Source organism: Pezoporus flaviventris, unplaced genomic scaffold (genome assembly GCF_033815535.1).
Source record: "Pezoporus flaviventris isolate CSIRO_AGI_PZ_B2104156 unplaced genomic scaffold, CSIRO_AGI_Pfla_v1 ptg000164l, whole genome shotgun sequence".
Lineage (NCBI taxonomy): Eukaryota > Metazoa > Chordata > Aves > Psittaciformes > Psittacidae > Pezoporus > Pezoporus flaviventris.
The window spans coordinates 87,483-104,948 of record NW_026892712.1 but is presented as its reverse complement, the minus strand read 5'-3'; the positions used below and the strand labels follow the sequence as shown (position 1 = coordinate 104,948).

Below are 17,466 nucleotides of genomic sequence, written 5' to 3'. Positions count from 1 at the left end.
CAGCACCATTTTGGGGGTTCTAAGGATTTTAAACAGGGGAAAGCTCATGTTAAAGTACATAACCTTGAAACTCATAAATGGGAAGGCCCATTCCCTCTAATAACCTGGGGACAAGGTTATGCTTTTGTTTCCACAGATAAAAGACCTCGTTGGGTCCCTACATGATGGGTTCGTCTGGCCTTGTCTTCTGCCTCTTCATCAGAGGAGGCCTGACCCTACCGTGGCTTCCTGCCCAGCCAAAAGAAAACATCTGGGTAACATTAGCCAATGTGATAGAACAAGACACCCTGTGCCTGTCTGTTGCTACACCTATGAATCCTTTCAGTACATGCCTGGTAGGACTGCTGTTGGACAACTGGATGGTGGCTGACATCCCCTTAACAGCCCAAGTAATGGCAGCCACAAACCCCGTGGACACATGGGATGGCTGGGTGGTACAACGACCAGTAGCCTTTTTAGAACCACAAGAAATTGATTTGTTAGGATCTATAAAAATGGATGTGTTTATATTTTCATTATACAGGATGAAACCAATCGTTAGTGCAGAATGTTAACTCTTCTTTAGCTGTTTATCAAAATGCTTCTGTGTGGTGTAATTACACTTTTGTCAACCTTTCTTGCTCTTCTAACATACTGGTATCACTTCCTTGAGGTATCCTTTTAATCTGTAGAGATCGAGCATAGCCTGGCATCCCTTCTCACCTACGAGGAGGCCCTTGTAGTCTAGGCAGATTAACAATGTTAATCCCAAATATTTCTATGATACTGAATTATACTATGTTTCACCATCTCCACAGGGTAAAAAGATCTGCTCATGCTTTTACTCATGATTGCAATGACAGGGCTACATTCTGGAATCCTACAGAGATAATGCCAGCATCCCTTTTTGCACCAGGAGTAGCTGCTGCAAAATCTTTTGGAACTTTAAACAAATTGGGATGTTGGCCTGCAAAGCAAACAAATGCTACATCTAATGCTCTTTCCAGTCTCCTCCTTGATGTAGATTCCATAAGACATGCAACCTTACAAAATTGGGCTGCCATAGATTTTCTTCTCCTTGCCCACAGTCATGGGTGTGAGGACTTTGAAGGCCTATGTTGCATGAACCTTTCAGGACACTCTGAATCGGTTCACAAAAGTATACAAACTCTCAAAGATCTTGCAGGAAAAATTCAGGTTGAGGATGACTGGAACCCTTTTTCAGGTTTATTTGCTGGACTAGGAGCATGGGTAAAAACATTGATTGCATTAGGAGCTTTTGTTTTGTTAGTGTTTATTAGCTTGTTAATTTGTATTCCTTGTTTAATGAAACTTATACAATCTCTTATTGATCGGGCCCTTACGCAGGTATTGGTAGTAGATGTACAAAACAAAGAAGGGGGAGATGTGGGAGGTGAAGGTGATAGAATTTGCATGATGAGCTTGAGCAACACTCTGGGAACAAGCTCTGAGGCTTTGATACCAAACAAGCCTTGGGGCAATAAGTTGGAATGTTGAAAGACAGGAAATGTAAACAAGCAAGCCTTGGGGCGATAAGCCAGGTTGTTGTAACAAAGAATTTCAGTTGAAGGCCAGAGGACCTGAAGAATGGGAGAAAAAGTGAAGCAAGAAGATGAAAATGTTGCCCAATGAACAGCGCGTGATCAGCATTGTGATTGGACTATTTACCTGGGAGATTATTAAAGAAGCCACTGAGATTGAATGTTGCGTGATCGTGCAGGTTGGGAAAGTACGGAACATGGGGATAAAGGGGCTTGATTGTAATAAAGTTTTGTCTCAGCATCCTCACCGACCTGAGTCCATGTCTTGATACGCCACAAACTGATGGCTCAAAGAGAGGAAATAAGGACATTTGCTTTCGGATTGGCACAGGTGCGTGGATAGAGCCTGTACCACGGCAATGCTGTGTCCATTAAACAACCTTGTGTCAAACTGCACCCAATTTGTCATCAAGAGTCATGGTGGACAAAATAACACAGTGACTTTACAACGTGGATTTTTTTGAGAAAGCCCAGTTCCTCACACAATCTAAGTAAGAGATCAGTGCACAGCAGGGACCCTTGTGCCTAAAAAACAAGGAGAGCTCTCACCAGCTTTCAAGGAGTTTTCTAGATATGGACTGTTGCAGTACAATGTCACATTAAAATAAAGAAAAATAAAGATGCCTGCCTTTATGAGAAGAAAGAGGAGTAACAGATAAAGCTTCACATTCCTGATCCAAACACAACACAGCTGAGCCACACCTGGGATCCTTTGCTATGCAACTACGACTAATAACTCACCAGAAGAGAGCTGCTGGTGTCAGCCCAGCTCCTCCAGAGCAACACGGCCACTGACATTCCCTATCTGCACAAGCTGCAGGAAACTGAGAATGGGAAAAGGTCCCAAAGTCAGGAGTCACCTGTGGAAAGCTGTCAGGGGAGCACATAGATGCAGAAAGCCCATGCTGCTGCCGCAACTCCTGAGCCCATCCAGCGGGCAACTCTGCCCAGGGCCATCAGTTTTTTTGGTAGTGCTTTGCTACCCCCACAGCTGAAATTATTAAAAAAAAAAATATAAAAGTACAAAAGTGTACAGCTGGTTTCAACCCATGGATATTAGTGACGTTCACAAGCAGAGCAAGTTTCTGAAGCAATACTACCAACAGCACCACACGTACAATACTGAAAGGCATTTAGACAACTATTAATGAGTTAATACAAAATTCTTGGTAAATGACCTCATACTAAGGAAAAGTAATATTATTTCAGGTTTATAAAAATGTAAATATAACAGTATTCTATGCACATGTCTACTAATTACTTACATATAATATATATGATTCCTCTATAAACATATATATAATCTTAGAATATAGAGGCATTGCCTATTTACATACCTATACAGACTGTAAGAAAGGAAAAGCCACTCTCTCGTGTGACCCCTCAGATCCCCAAACTTGAGTAGAGAATTTTACAAGTACACTTCCACAAGTTTATCTGCTGCTGCGTTTTTCTTTGTATCTAAATAGCATTTATCCCATTTCAACAGAGACCCTCACAATCTATCCCAAAACACTGATCCAAATTAAAACAACCCCCCCCCAAACAAAGCATCTCGGCACTAGTTTCCTTTTAGCTGCTAAAAGACTAGAGCTACCACCAGTCCTCCTGAACACAACAAACACCTATTCCTTGAAAATAAATTTTGCACTAATGAAAAGTCACCACTGATCAACAGTTCTCACCTTCCACCCTCAACTCACAGCTGAGAGTACACAAAGCAATTCATTCTTGTTCTTGCCTCTATTGCTGGCTGTAATCTCTTGTACCCCTCTCCTGGAATAACCCTGAAAAAGCAGCCCTAGTAGAGAGGCACAAGAGTCAAAAACTGACAGTCAAACTCTATTCTAACTCTTAATGAAAATACCCTTGGGGGAAAACGCAGCTTTTCTAGTCCAGTAACAACTTTTGGATTTTACTTTTTTATAAATCATCTTTCCTGCTACTCAAATAATGATTTAAACTACATTTTATGACAAATGCAAGCTTCTGACTTGATTAGTTGTCTTTCTGAAGACTCCGGAAAGGTAATAAAAATTCTGTTCAGACAAGTTTCCTTTTTAGAAACTATATCCTAAACCAGAATCACAATAGAAGCTTAAAAAGTAAATGAATAAAAATAAATTAACTTATCTAAATTAGTGCAATGTCCACTGATACAGCTGCCCAGACTCTCAGTATTTTAATTTAAAAAACCTACCAAAGTTACTAATGCTGAACTGCTCATGCTTTATTCTATCTTAAAACAACTTGCACTTGGCATGGTTAAACTTCATAAGGTTGGCATCAGCCCCCCTTATAAGCATGTCAAGGTCCCTCTAGATGGCATTGTTTCCCTAAAGAAGTTCAACAATACAAAGTGCAAGGTCATACACCTGGGTCAGGGCAAACACAGGCACAGCTACAGGATGGGTGGAGAAGTGATTCAGAGCAGCCCTGTGGAGAAGGAATTGGAGTGTTGGTCAATGAGAAAATGAACATGAGCCAAATTCAGTGTGCACTCACAGCCCAGAAACCAACTGTATTCTGGGCTGCATCAAAAGGAGCATGACCAGCAGGTCAAAGGAGGTGATCCTGCCCCTCTGTTCTTGTGAGACCTCACTTGGAGTACTGTGTACAGTTCTGGTGTCCTCAACATTAAAAGGACATGGAACTCTTGGAACAAGTCCAGAGGAGGGCCACAAGGAGGATGAGGGGGCTGGAGCACCTCCTGTATGAAGACAGGCTGAGAAAATTGGAGCTGTTCAGCCTGGAGAAGAGAAGGCTGCGTGGAGACCTCATAGCAGCCTTCCAGTATCTGAAGGGGGCCTATAACGATGCTGGAGAGAGACTCTTCTTCAGGGACTGTAGTGACAGGACAAGGGGTAATGGGTTTAAACTTAAATAGGAGGAGTTCAGGTTAGATATAAGGAAGAAGTTCTTTACTGTGAGGGTGGTGAGGCACTGGCACAGGTTGCCCAGAGAAGTGGTAAATGCTCCATCCCTGGCATTGTTCAAGACCAGGTTGGACAGTCTTGGGCGACGTGGTTTAGTGTGAGGCATCCCTGCCCATGGCAGGGGGGTTGGAACTAGATGATCTTAAGGTCCTATCCAACCCTAACTATTCTATGATGCTACAATTTCTGGAATTATTTTTATGTTAAAATAATAACAAAGCATTTGGCTTGAATAACTTCTGAAAAATAGGACAGTGGGGAGGCAATTAATAACAAAACATAGACTTTCTAATTAAGCAGAAAGAACCAATAACTTCCTGCCAGAAGAGACACTTAGCTGATAACTGTGCATTATGTGCTACTCATGATTTTATATACATATAGATACACATAAACCCATATAAGCAGCCAAGAGAACGCATGCAGCAGTCACAAGTGGTGGCTAACGGGTACCTTTCCCCAGATTTTAACCTGTGCCAACAAATGGGTGTTCTGTGAATCCCAACACCCCACAGATGCCGTGCAGAGAGCGGACCATGGGTGTGTTAGAGGCACACACAGCTGAAGGGTAGTGTCCACATTGAACGTGCAGGTTTAAACTTAACAGTTCTTGCAGAAGCGAGCTCAAGCAGCAGAAAAAAACAAGACACTTAAAACCCATCCCAGCAATGCAGGTCTACAGTTTTTCATTTTCACCCAGTAGTATCTTCCATACTTCATTGCTGCTCTGTGGATATGATAGTAACTTCCCCTTATAGAGTAATGTCATTGGGAACTTTACATTTAGAGAGACTGATATCTCAGTATCTTCTTTCTCACCCAAAATGGACTAGACATGATGTCACCACTTCATTTCTGCAGGCTCCATCCATCTACTCACAGATCACAGGCACACCAGAGTAAAGGAGTAAATACAGGAATGGGATTAAAATAAAAGAAAAAAGGCAGAGTAAGCTCCAATTATCAATATCAACTGCTTAAATTCCAAAAGTAAATGTTTAGGACTGATAAAATACAGATGTGGCTCACACTTGTTATTGGGTCTTTCTGCCATGAAATCCTGCAGCCCATCTTTAAGCTCTTTATTGGCTTATCAAACCTCTCTTTATCCTTTGTAACAGCTGTCTGCAACCACTGATCAACTGCTGAGCAATTTCTTCATTCAGAAGACATGCTTTTTATAACCAATCACATGTTCCAAGTGTTGTACATTTAAACACTGACCTAAAATGAACATGACAAATTTAACACAAGAAAAGGCGTTATCCAGAAGCAAAAAACATGATAGCACAGGCCTTTTCTAATTTACTTTAGATTTTTTTTTCTCTTTTCTTCATGATCAACCCAAAACAGCACACAATTCAGACATACCCTTCCCCTGGAACTGTAGCAGTCTTGGTATGAAGTTCTCTTTTGGACACCCATCTTGTTAAATGGAGAATTGGTCCCTGGTGACTTGACACTGACCAACAGCACTTCCATGTAAGGATACACCCCTTTGGAACAATGGAACAAACTGAAGCAGCACACAAGTGAATTTATCATTCCTATTACTTCTTCTGTGTATGAAGGCTCTGGATGACATCCAGCAGCTTGTCGTGGGACTGTGATCCTGCAAAAGCCACTAGTTCATTTTCAAATAACTAGCTATTGACTTCCACAAGCATCTGGAAGTTGCTTCGGTCCATAATTCTCAGTCTCCTACATAGCCTCACATAGCATTTAGTCAATGCTGCAAGGCTGCTGCTTTCATGTCATGAACCATAACGAGATTGTTAATATCTTGTCTTATCAGGAAATAAAAAATAAGTTGCAGAAAGAGAAAGTATGGTTCAGGGTTAAAGCAGCTCTGGACATTAGGAAGCAGGGATTTTTTTTATCATGATTAAAATTTTAAACATTTTAGCATAATCATAAACTAAGAATTAAAACACAGAGGCATTGATAATAAAAATATTAAATAGACAATGATAGTGGAAAAAAGCTGAATGGCTCATTCTGAATGAAACCCTGTTACTTTATATATGCCTAAGTTCCTATGAGTTTCCTTACTAGGTCATATTGCTGAGTGACAGACACATCAAAACACAAAGGGAAGCTTCTCATAGTCAGTTGGAACAATAAACTGCCTGATGGAATGGTGAAAGATGAACAAGTTATGTTGCAAAAAGTAATTAAATACTCAATAAAGACATGACAAACCCCACCCTGCCCCAGTTATCAGATGTCATGTTGTGGTAGAGCATCAGACAAACTCACAAGTTTACCACAAAAATGTGTGGCAAAAAGAATATTATATATATATGTATATAAATTTGTATATTTATGCCAGTGTACTCACTCAGTACAAATAGCAAAATAGTATACCATTTCCTAAATACAAAATATAGCTTTCCAAAAAAATGAAACACACGTTAGATATAAACCATCCAAAACCTGAACGATTGAAAACTGTATTCAAAATTAAATGACCAAGAGCAGGTCTCTTTCTGAAAAGTTCCCTTCATATCGGCAAGAAACCTTACTACTGAAAATGTAATTCATTGCCTCTCAATGAGGGAGAGAAAGAGAGAGACAGAGAAAGTGAACGGCAGGACAGACTGACAAATAGGAAAATCCATTAAACAAACTTTCTACATGGCTCAATTACACACACAAGTTAAGGGAAAAAACACGGTAAACAGACTAGAAGAACTTAGAAAACCATTTACAGACTAGTCTTTGTTATTTAAAATAACAAAAATGTAAAATGACATGATACGAACTACACTCTATCAAGGCATAATCGCCATACATGACAGCTGTCTGAGTCTCAAGGCAGCAACAGCTTTCTACATGCAGAAGAAACAAAGATCTGAATGAGGTTGTAGTGAGAATTCACAAAACTTTCTGGATAGTTGGAGCACCCAAAAAATTCACATACCTCACAATGCAACTGCATGATCTGAAGTGGGTTGTTCTTATATTCTGTAACATCAGTCAATGGGGTTTTTTTTTAGTTTTTAAATTGAAACATGACCATCTAGAAACTAGATTTGGGGGACTGTTGGTAGGGAAAAATAATCACTTCAAAACTGCAGTGAGCTCAATATGCTACAAAGATGCAACAGTTCAGGATTAAGTGAAATTTTCCAGAATGCTTAAAAATTATGTAATTTGCCCCTAACTTGGAGTAAAGTCAAGCTGAAGATTTACATCAGTAACAGCTGGAAAATGCCTGGTTAAGGGGGGTTCCTGCATTTAGAAGGTGGTGGAGAAATTGCTTCCCCTCTCCTTAATTCTTGATTATTTGTCAAAGCTTCTATTGACTAAGCAATTTAATGCCATGGATTTCTAAAAGCTGCTTCTGGCATTTAAAGCCAGTAGGATATTTATGCCTTTTTTTAAAACACAATATGAAACTGGGGAAGAGAGAAGGAAAACCATGAAAAGAATGGAAGGGAGAAGACTGTTTTGAGAACAGCTAATGCAGCTTTACAGAGTTCTAACCCATCCAGTCAGAGCGAGAGACAGAGTTCTTTCCTCAGCCAGGCAGAACATTCTTTAGAAGGTATTTTAGAGGACAAGATTTTAAGAGCAAAATTTAACTGAAAGTTCCCCTTCATGTCTTCATTTTAGAGCCACCAAACCCTTGCTCCATGTACAGTTACACATAAGAGACATGGAAAATGATTAATCACATCTGCAGATGGGAAGCACCCACCTCTGGCTATCTACAGAAACAAACAATTCTCTGCTTGCTGATTATAGTTATCAATTTGTCATTGCTGCCTACTGCAATTAGCAAATCACAGTATTAGCTCTCCCACTCAATTCTAAAACAATCCCTTCACTTACTGACAGCTATGAGTCATGGCTCATGGCACAGGCATTTGATGTTTCTGCTTCACAAGCTTTTCCAGTCAAAAGAGGGGATGTGAAGAAGGAAGAGGAGGAAAAAAAGTAAATATGGTGACATGTATTACCTTCTAACAACAATAATAGCTGATCAGATATGCTTTAAAGTCAAAGAGCACCCCACTGTTAATGAGGCTTAGGAATCTGGTAATGGTACAATCCCATGCTCTTGTAAAACAAAGCATAGCTTTTCAGCATTGCACTACAAATCCCAAATACTATGGTCATAGCCTTAGGTGCTAGATGCTGCAATTGGCCATGTGTGTGCTCTTTAGAGAAGAGGGCCACTGACAGAAGCAATCAGTTCCACACAGCCTAATCCAGAGTCAGAAGGTCTGAGAGTATCTGGGAAATCATCACTTTTTTCTTCACAGAATTTCTGCAGGAAAAAACAAGCAAGCAAAAGAGTTAAAACATAACTAACAAAAGCCAGCCCCTTACTTCAGTTTAGTTCCTTCATCTTGAAAGTGTTGCTCACCAGCAGACATGAAACTCAGTATCAGAATGCAGCACTCTCACAAAGCAGCATTATTCTCCTTCCACTTTTTTTAATTTAAGTTTATAACTTAAATAAAATTAAAAAAAACCCCAACAGTTTATATTAGAAAATGAAGTGTATCACTTAAGTGAAACTTACAGGGGATTTAGGACAGCAACAGAGTTAACTAGTGCCAAGTTACACACTGTGGACAATACTAGATTCCACAGTCCTCCTGGTTCTTGGTACTCATTTGTAGTCAAAGCCTCTTTCACCTCACTGAAAAAGGCACCTTTTAAAAGCAGAATGTTTCCTAGTAACAGCTGATGGTGTTTTCACAAAGACTCAGCATGTTGCACACTCTCAACAGCTGCCATATTCTACCTAAACTTGTTTTCACATTACATTACTGGATCCCTGGGGGCAACTTCAGAATAGTACAGATTTGAGATGTTACTTACTCAATAAGCCTTAAGTTTTTAACTATAGTTGTATTTCATAACACTTTTATCTGCCAAGCTGTCAGTTATCTACCTTCCTTCTTCATCAAGTACTACACCCTATCAGCAGATGATAAAACATACAGCAATTGAACAACAAGAACCAATCTCAACCAACCATTTCATACAAATTCTGATCTTTGACTGTTTTAAAATAACTCTTCATCCTAACCACTGGTATTTAGCTAACACTCCAAAGTAAAGACTTACTGAACAAAAGCCTGCATGCAAAGAGCCCAGAAACCCAAACAAATTACTTACTTGACTAATTAAAAGGAGCCAGTTATATTGTTCCCCTGGTTTTGCAATGACACGAGCAGATCATCTATTTTCTCAATATTCTGGTTGGTTGCCATAGCTGAAGGTAGTGGAGACGTCTCAGATATCTGCTGGGAGAGAAGTGTGGGCACAGCTGCTTGTCCCTTGCTCTGTGGCTGACCCGGCTGACTTATAGCCATCAACTCATCAGGCAACGTCGCTGGTCCAGAAGTTAGCAGCTGGCCACAGTCTGTTAAACAGTAAGTGAAAAACAGAGTACCATTTAAATTAGTTTAACACATGCAGTGAATCAGCCAAGTTCTTTACATATGAGCTGTGTAGAAAGTTATAGGCACTTTTGTTCACATGGCCACCCCTGCTCACCACTCCCTCAGGGTTTCAAGGTGTATGTATGGAATATACGGACCCTGTATTATAACCAAACCCTATTAACACCCCAGAGGACAACACTTAGCTAAAAGAAAAACAAAATGCAGAGCATAAGGGAAGTGCTGAATCATAGAATCATAGCATGATTTGGGTTGAAAGGGACCTTATTAAAGCTCATCCAGTTCTAAATTCCCTGCCATGGGCAGGGACACCTTCCACTAGACCAGGTTGCTCCAAGCCCTCTCTAACCTAGCCTTGAACACTACCAGGGATGGGGCAGCCACAGCTTCTCTGGGCAACCTGTTCCAGCACCTCACCACCCTCACAGGGAAGAACTTCCTAATATCTCATCTAAATCTCCCTCTGTTGGTTTAAAGCCATTCCCCCTTCTCCTGTCCCTACAGGGCCTTGTCTCCAGCTTTCCTGTCAGCCCCCTGAGGCACTGGAAGCTGCTCTAAGGTCTCCCTAGAGCCTTCTCTTCTCCACAAAGCCATTGTGTAAACTGTGGAAACCAAATGCAGCAAGAGAAAGATTAGTGGAGATGTCTTAAGATGGCATAACCCTTTAACATGTATGTACATGTATTTTACATATTATTTGTATAGTGTTATTAATAATATTTTTAGAATATATTGTATAGATATTTATTTCTACATAAGTATCTATACACACAGTTCTAAGGTGGTCTTGTCACATGTTAATCCTAAGTGTAGGACAACCAAAAGAGGTATTTAAGCTAAGAGTTCTTATGCAAAATCAGTAACATCCAGAGCACCATGATGAGTATATTCTCAACTGAGGTTCTACATTACTTATTCCATGATTTATTTATTTATTTTTTTTTAATTATCTTAGAATTGAGTCTTGTGGACTCCAATGAGTAGCTCTTCTAAATTGTAAACTCAGAATAGGCATCTATCACTTACTGTTTTGAATGCCAAACAGGAATATTCCTGATGCTTGCTGAGGCGAAGCAGGAGAATTCTGCAGCTGGTTGATAGCACCTCCTGCTGTGTTGTGGAATAAAGCAGCTTGTTGCTGTGGAGGAGAAGCAGTTCCTTGCATTCCTGCCATGCTGTTTTGAGAAGAGTACATAGGAGACTGCTGCATCTCTTGCTGGCTCATACTATTCTGTAAAGCAGACATGGAAGCTGAAGAGATGAAGAGTGCGACTTGTTGCTCTTGAGAACTTGATGAACTTTGGACCAACTGAATCTGGGGTGAGTTATGGAAGATGGCTGGCTGCTGTGCTTCAGCCTGGCTGGATCCAGAAGTCTGAAGAGAAGACACAGTACTCTGACTCTGGAATTGCATGGGCTGCTGCTCCTGGTTCATTGATGTCATGTTAGTCTGTGGATGAAAAATGGACTGGCCTTGTTGCTCCTGATTGGTAACTGGGTTTTGATTTGGATTGAAAATCATGTTCCGCTTTTGAGAAGCAATTGTACTCATTGCATTTTGATTACTGAACATCATGTTTTGCTGTTGCTGCTGCTGCTGTTCTTGAGATGGAGGACTACTCTGAATAGCAACTATTGAATGCTGAGGCTGGAAAATAGTTCCTTGTTGGTTCTGAGGAATTGAACTGGACTGGATGGAGCCTAGTGACACTTGAGACTGAAACAAACCTTGCTGAGTAGGCTGAGTCTGGGGCTGTTCTTGGGGAAGCATAGAACTCTGGATGTGAGCTATCTCTGTCTGCCGCTGGAAAGAAGTCTGCTGTTCAGTGTTTGTTGCTGTCTGAAGAGGAGAAATGGAATTTGGGCTTGTAAAGAATGATACCTGTTCTTGAGTTGCAGCATTGCTCATTGAACTCTGGGAAAGGAACATGTCAGCAGACCGTTGGTCTTGAGGAACTGAAGAGCTTTGCAATATACCGATGGTGTTCTGTGAGTGGAACATTGGAGGCTGCAGTTGGTCTGAGGAATTGGTACTGGTCTGGTTGTGGACAATGGAATTTGGACTGTGGAAAATAGAGCCTTGTGTTTCCTGTGATATATTCTGAGTATCACCAATAGGATTCTGAGAGTGAAAAAGCTGAGTTTGAGAATGTGGAGACTGCTGCATAAAGCTTCCTGACTGAACAGACATGATTTCTTCGCTCTGCTGGAATAGACCACCTCCTTGTTGTTGAGTTCCACTTGCCTGAACAGCCATCATGTTTTTAGTAGCTGAAAACAGATTAACTTGAGATTGACTTTCTCCACTATGCTGCATTTGAACCATGGTCTGAAAGACAGTACTTTGCATCTGTTTGTTCTGTTCTGAAGCTCCTTCGCCACTTGCAGAATTTGCGGCCTGAAACATAGTATGTCCATTGTTGGAGACCTGCTGCTGAGCAGTAGGAGTAGTATCACTTCCAGAAACACCAGGAGATGAAGAGAATAATTCACACTGTATTTGCATGTCTTCGCTTGTTGATAACCCACTCATTATGTGAGAAGCCTGCTGGTAAACAGGTGACTGTTGGAGGGCTCCATTTCCTGATGTTGAAGAGAACAAATCAGATTGCATCTGTGTTGCAGCCTGGCAAATTTTTTGTTGGATTCCTATCACCACTGCAGCAGAAGTCTCCATCGCCTGCTGCTGTTGATTGGACAATGCATTTTCAGGTTGTGAGTGAACATTTTCAGCTCGTCCAGGCAAAAGGTTCTCTGATCTGGAATGAACAGCTGTGTCTGATGAGGAAAATATCCCAGGATTTACACTATTTTGTATCTGACTAACTTGCTGAAAGATATCTGCATTTAGCTGATCTTGAACATCCTCACTGCTGTCTGAACCGGAAAATAAAACAGAGGATAACTGCTGTTGAGCTTCCAATACCTGTTGCACCAAGTCAACATTCCTATTGCTGCCAGTAGCAGTGTTTCTTGGAAAATTTCCAACTTGCAGTTGCTGGATAGTGTTCTGTAACTTACTCACACCACTTCCTGATGAGAAAATACTTGATGAAATCTGTTCCTGAAATGCCTGTGCTGGTTCTGAGAGTGTAGACTGTTGTGATGCATCAGTTAATTGTGACAAAGTGACCACTGTGCCATCTGATTGCAAGACTTCCCTGGTTAGGGAATCTCTTGTTTGGAACTGTGCAGCTTGCTGCAATAACGTATCACTGCTCTGCAGCTGACCTGAAGTAGAGACTGCTGAAAAGCTACCAGGCTGGGAAATGTCCTGTGTTTGGATAGTAATTAGTGTCTCTGGATTATACAGCTTCGTCTGTATTTGCTGCTGGTTTTCATTTTCAGAAGGTAAATGAGAAGCAGAAGTTGATATGCTGGACATACTGTTTTCCAGTGTTTGTTGAGCTGGTCCAACAACACTTGAAGCCTAAAATGAACCAGACATTAAGCAATTTTTAAGCTTACTTGGGTTATGCTTACAAAATTTCCACCAATCCACTATGTCCAGGAAATATCAGATGGAAGATTTGCTGGCTATGTATATAGTGCTTCTTACATAACAAAAAAAAATTAGGAAATGACTAGCAATGGAAATGCTATTTCACAGAAAAAGTCAAGGTACAATTTAATGAAAGCAAAACTAGGAAGTGATTAAAACAATATTCTTAAAGTAATTTACTAGTTCTGTGTCTGTGTCAGACGATAATGGCCCATGGTGAAACACACAGGAATGGAAAAGTACTGTTTGGCATGGGTTCAGTGAACCTTCAAAACAGGGAAGTTAGCCAGCCTGGAAAACCGCTGTTAGCGCAATGGAGTCTTATAAAATCATAGAATAGTTAGGGTTGGAAAGGACCTTAAGATCATCAAGTTCCAACCCACTTGCCATGGATAAGGACACCTAACACTAAAACAAGTCATCCAAGCCTCTGTACAACCTTGCCTTGAACACTGCTAGGGATGAAGCATTCACAACTTCCTTGGGCAACCCATTCCAGTGCCTCACCACCCTCACAGTAAAAAACATCCTCTTTATATACAAACAAAAATTCCCCTGTATAAGTTTTAACCTGTTATCCCTTGTCCTGTCACTACAGTCCCTAATGAAGAGTCCCTCCCCAGCATCCTTAAAGGCCCCCTTCAGATACTGGAAGGCTGCTATGAGGTCTCCATGCAGCCTTCTCTTCTCCAGGCTGAACAGCCCCAACTTTCTCAGCCTGTCTTCATATGGGAGGTGCTCCAGTCCCCTGATCAATCTTGTGCCCCTCCTCTGGACTTGTTCCAGCAGTTCCATATCCTTTTTATGTGGAGGACACCAGAACTGGCCACAATATTCCAAGTGAGGTGTCACGAGAGCAGAGTAGAGGTGCAGGATCACAGAATCCTAAGGGTTGGAAGGGACCTCAAAAGATCATCTAGTCCAACCCTCCTGCAAGAGCAGGGTAACCTAGAGTACATCACACAGGAACTTGTCCAGGCGGGCCTTGAATATCTCCAACGTAGGAGACCTCCTACGACCTGCTAGTCATGCTCCTTTTGATGCAGCCCAGGATATGGTTAGCTTTTTGAGCTGCAAGCTCACATTGCCAGCTCATGTTATGTTTCTCATCGACCAACACCCTTGGTCCTTCTCTGCAGGGCTGCCCTGAATCTCTTCTCCATCCAATCTGTAGCTGGGCCTGGGACTGCCCGGACCCAGCTGTAAGCAAAAAAGTCATTAAGAACCTCAGCCTTCTCCAAATCCAGGGTAGCCAGCTCTCCTGATAGCCTCCGGAGAGGGCCCACATTGTCCCTAGTCTATCTTTTATTCACTATGTATCTACAGAATCCCTTCCTGTTATCTTTCACATCCCTAGCCAAGTTTAATTCTAACTGGGCCTTAGCTTTCCTAACCTGGTCCCTAGTTTGGAAGCTGTTGTCCGGGAGGACAACATCCCTGTATTATTCCCAGGCCACCTACCATTTCTTCTACCTTTTATAAGAATCCTTTTTTCCCTCTAAGTTTCCTAAGCAGCTCCTTATCCATCCAAGGAGGTCTCCTGGCCCTCTTGCTCCATTTCCTTCCAGTCGGGACACAACACTCCTGAGCTTGTAGCAGGTGACCCTTGAATGTCAACCAACAGTCTTGGGCCCCCCTACCCTCTAGGGCTATATCCCATAGAACCTTACTAAGCAGGTTCCTGAAGAGGCCAAAGTCTGCTCCTTTGAAGTCCAGGACAGTCAGCTTGCTACAGACTCCTCTCACTGTCCTGAGGATCTCAAACTCAACCATCGCATGATCGCTGCAACCAAGGCTTCCCTGGAGCATCACATATCCTACCAGCCCTTTCCTGTTGGTGAGCACGAGATCAAGCATGGCACCTCTCCTTGTCAGCTCCTCTATTACTTGCAGAAGGAAGTTGTCTTCCACACAATCGAGGAACCTCCTGGATTGCTTTGCCAGGCTGTACCATCCCTCTAACAGATATCAGGGTGGTTGAAGTCCCCCATGAGGACAAGGGCCTGCGAGCATGAGACTGTTCCTATCTGTCTATAAAGTCCTCTTGATCAGGTGGTCTGTAAGAGATCCCCAGAATAATGTCCTCCTTAGTTGTTCTCCATTTAATGATGACCCACATGTTCATGTGGTTAGATGTGTGCTTCCTCATTAGCCCCCTGCAGAACTCTGAAGCGGTTCTGGGTGGGGACATCAGATTTAGGAGGAAACTCCTTGCTTTTAATTGCCCTGTTCCACCTTTTTTTGTTTTTTGGTTTTTTTTTTGTGTTACCATTTCCCAGCTTCCTGGGTTAACAGCCTCCTTCTTTCCTCCAGGGATAGAAGAGGAGAAACGAAAGAATGTAACTCCCAAAGGGTGAGATAAGAACAGTCCAGTAACTGAGGTATAATACAAACCCACTACTGCTACCACAAATAATAATAACGATAAGGGAAATAAATAACAAGGGAAGAGAATACAAGTGCTCACCACCCGCTTTTCCAATACTCAGCCCGATCAGAGCAGTGATCTAGCCCTTTTGTGCAACTGCCCACAGTTTATATACTGGGCATGATGTGTTGTGGTATGGAATAGCTCTTTGGTCAGTTTGGGTCAGGTGTCCTGTCTCTGCTTCCTCCCAGCTTCCCCTTGTCCTTGGCAGAACACGAGACTCACAAAATACTTGGTCAGAGCAAACATTACTGAGCAACAACTGAAAACATAGGTGTTATCAGTGGTGTTCCCAGGCTGAAAGTCAAAAACACAGCACTGCACCAGCCACTAAGAAGGAGAAAATTGACTGCGAATGCTGAACCCAGGACAGTATCCACCCCTTATTCCATACCATTCACATCATGCTCAGATCCTACATTCTCAATACACCATCACTCTTATTTCATATACATATAAGTACATAAATACATACAGATCCACACAATGAGAGAGAGATCATTCCTTAGTGCATGGACCAATCCCTATAAAGCTGCTGAGTTCATCTGGTCCATGATGTCAGGCTCCATCTCTTGTAACAGTCTTTCAGAGCAGCAGAGGCTGTGTGCAGTTTTGGATTGGTGCAGAACTCGTCTGGTTTCATCAAAGTTCATTCTTTGTTGTAATGATGGTTGGAGGGAAGTCAGGGGCAGTCGCTGGTGACCTGAAGACATCTAGTTGGTGGGCTATAAAAGTGCTACATAGCAAGCAACAGCATACAATGGAGTTCATTCGCTGTTTTCCCCTAAAATCAAATCCCCTTGAGGTACACACTCCACTTCCCCATTTTCCCGCATTACCCACCAAGTATATCCAGGTCCCCGGGCAAAGTGGGTTTGCCGTTACCTGAAGCAGACTGTCTTTCCCAGCAAATTCTTTAGGTGCACCACAGGAACTTTATCCCCTTCCACAGTATGTAAAAGTTCTGACTGGGCTGGGCCAGCCCTGTTGGAAGATCCTCTGGTGTTGACCAACCAGGGGGCCTTTGGTAAATGTGTATCCCAATGTTTGAAAGTCCCAGCACCCATGCTCTCAGTGTAGTTTTTAACAGCCCATTGTACCATTGCACCGTTCGATTTTCCCAGAGGCTGGCGCATGGTAGGGGATGTGACATACGCACTCAATGCCATGCTTACTGGGGCAAGTGTCTATAAGTTTGTCCGGAAATGAGTCCCATTGCCTAACTCAATTCTCTCTGGGGTGCTGTCTCGCCACAAAATCTGTTTCTCAAGGCACAGGATAGTGTTCCGGGCAGTGGCATGCTTCCAGCCATCCAGTGGTTGCTTCCACCATGGTAAGCACATGGTACTTGCCTAGGTAGGTTGGTGGGAGTGTGATATAATCAATCTGCAAGGCATTCCATATTGATACTTCAGCCATCATCCTCCATACCAAAGAGGCTATAACCACTTGGCTTGCTTAACTGCAGCACGTGTTTCACACTCATGAATAACCTGGGTAATAGCATCCATTGTTAAATCCACCGCTTGATCACGAGCCTATCTATATGTTGCATTGCTGCCATGATTGCCTGAAGTGTCATGGGCATACCAGGCCAAAAATAATTCACCCTTATGTTGCCAATCTAAGTCCATCA

At 42.0% G+C, this 17,466-nt stretch overlaps 1 protein-coding gene across 10 annotated transcripts in view; it reads right to left on the bottom strand.

Annotated features, from left to right (window-relative positions):
• Positions 1-4,660: 4,660 nt before the first annotated feature.
• Positions 4,661-17,466, bottom strand: part of LOC133283324 (nuclear factor of activated T-cells 5-like) — a 76,524-nt gene continuing 63,718 nt past the window's right edge. For 3 of the 10 annotated variants that reach the window (XM_061480011.1, XM_061480012.1, XM_061480008.1), the window contains 3 exons: positions 10,927-13,330; positions 9,614-9,860; positions 4,661-8,753 (listed from right to left, as the gene is read on the bottom strand). In XM_061480011.1, coding sequence (XP_061335995.1) covers positions 9,622-9,860; positions 10,927-13,330 — 2,643 coding nt within the window. In that variant the 3' untranslated portion in view covers positions 4,661-8,753; positions 9,614-9,621. The remainder of the gene's footprint in view (positions 8,754-9,613; positions 9,861-10,926; positions 13,331-17,466) is intronic. The other 7 variants (XR_009747780.1, XR_009747779.1, XR_009747781.1 and 4 more) reach the window with 7 other exon arrangements.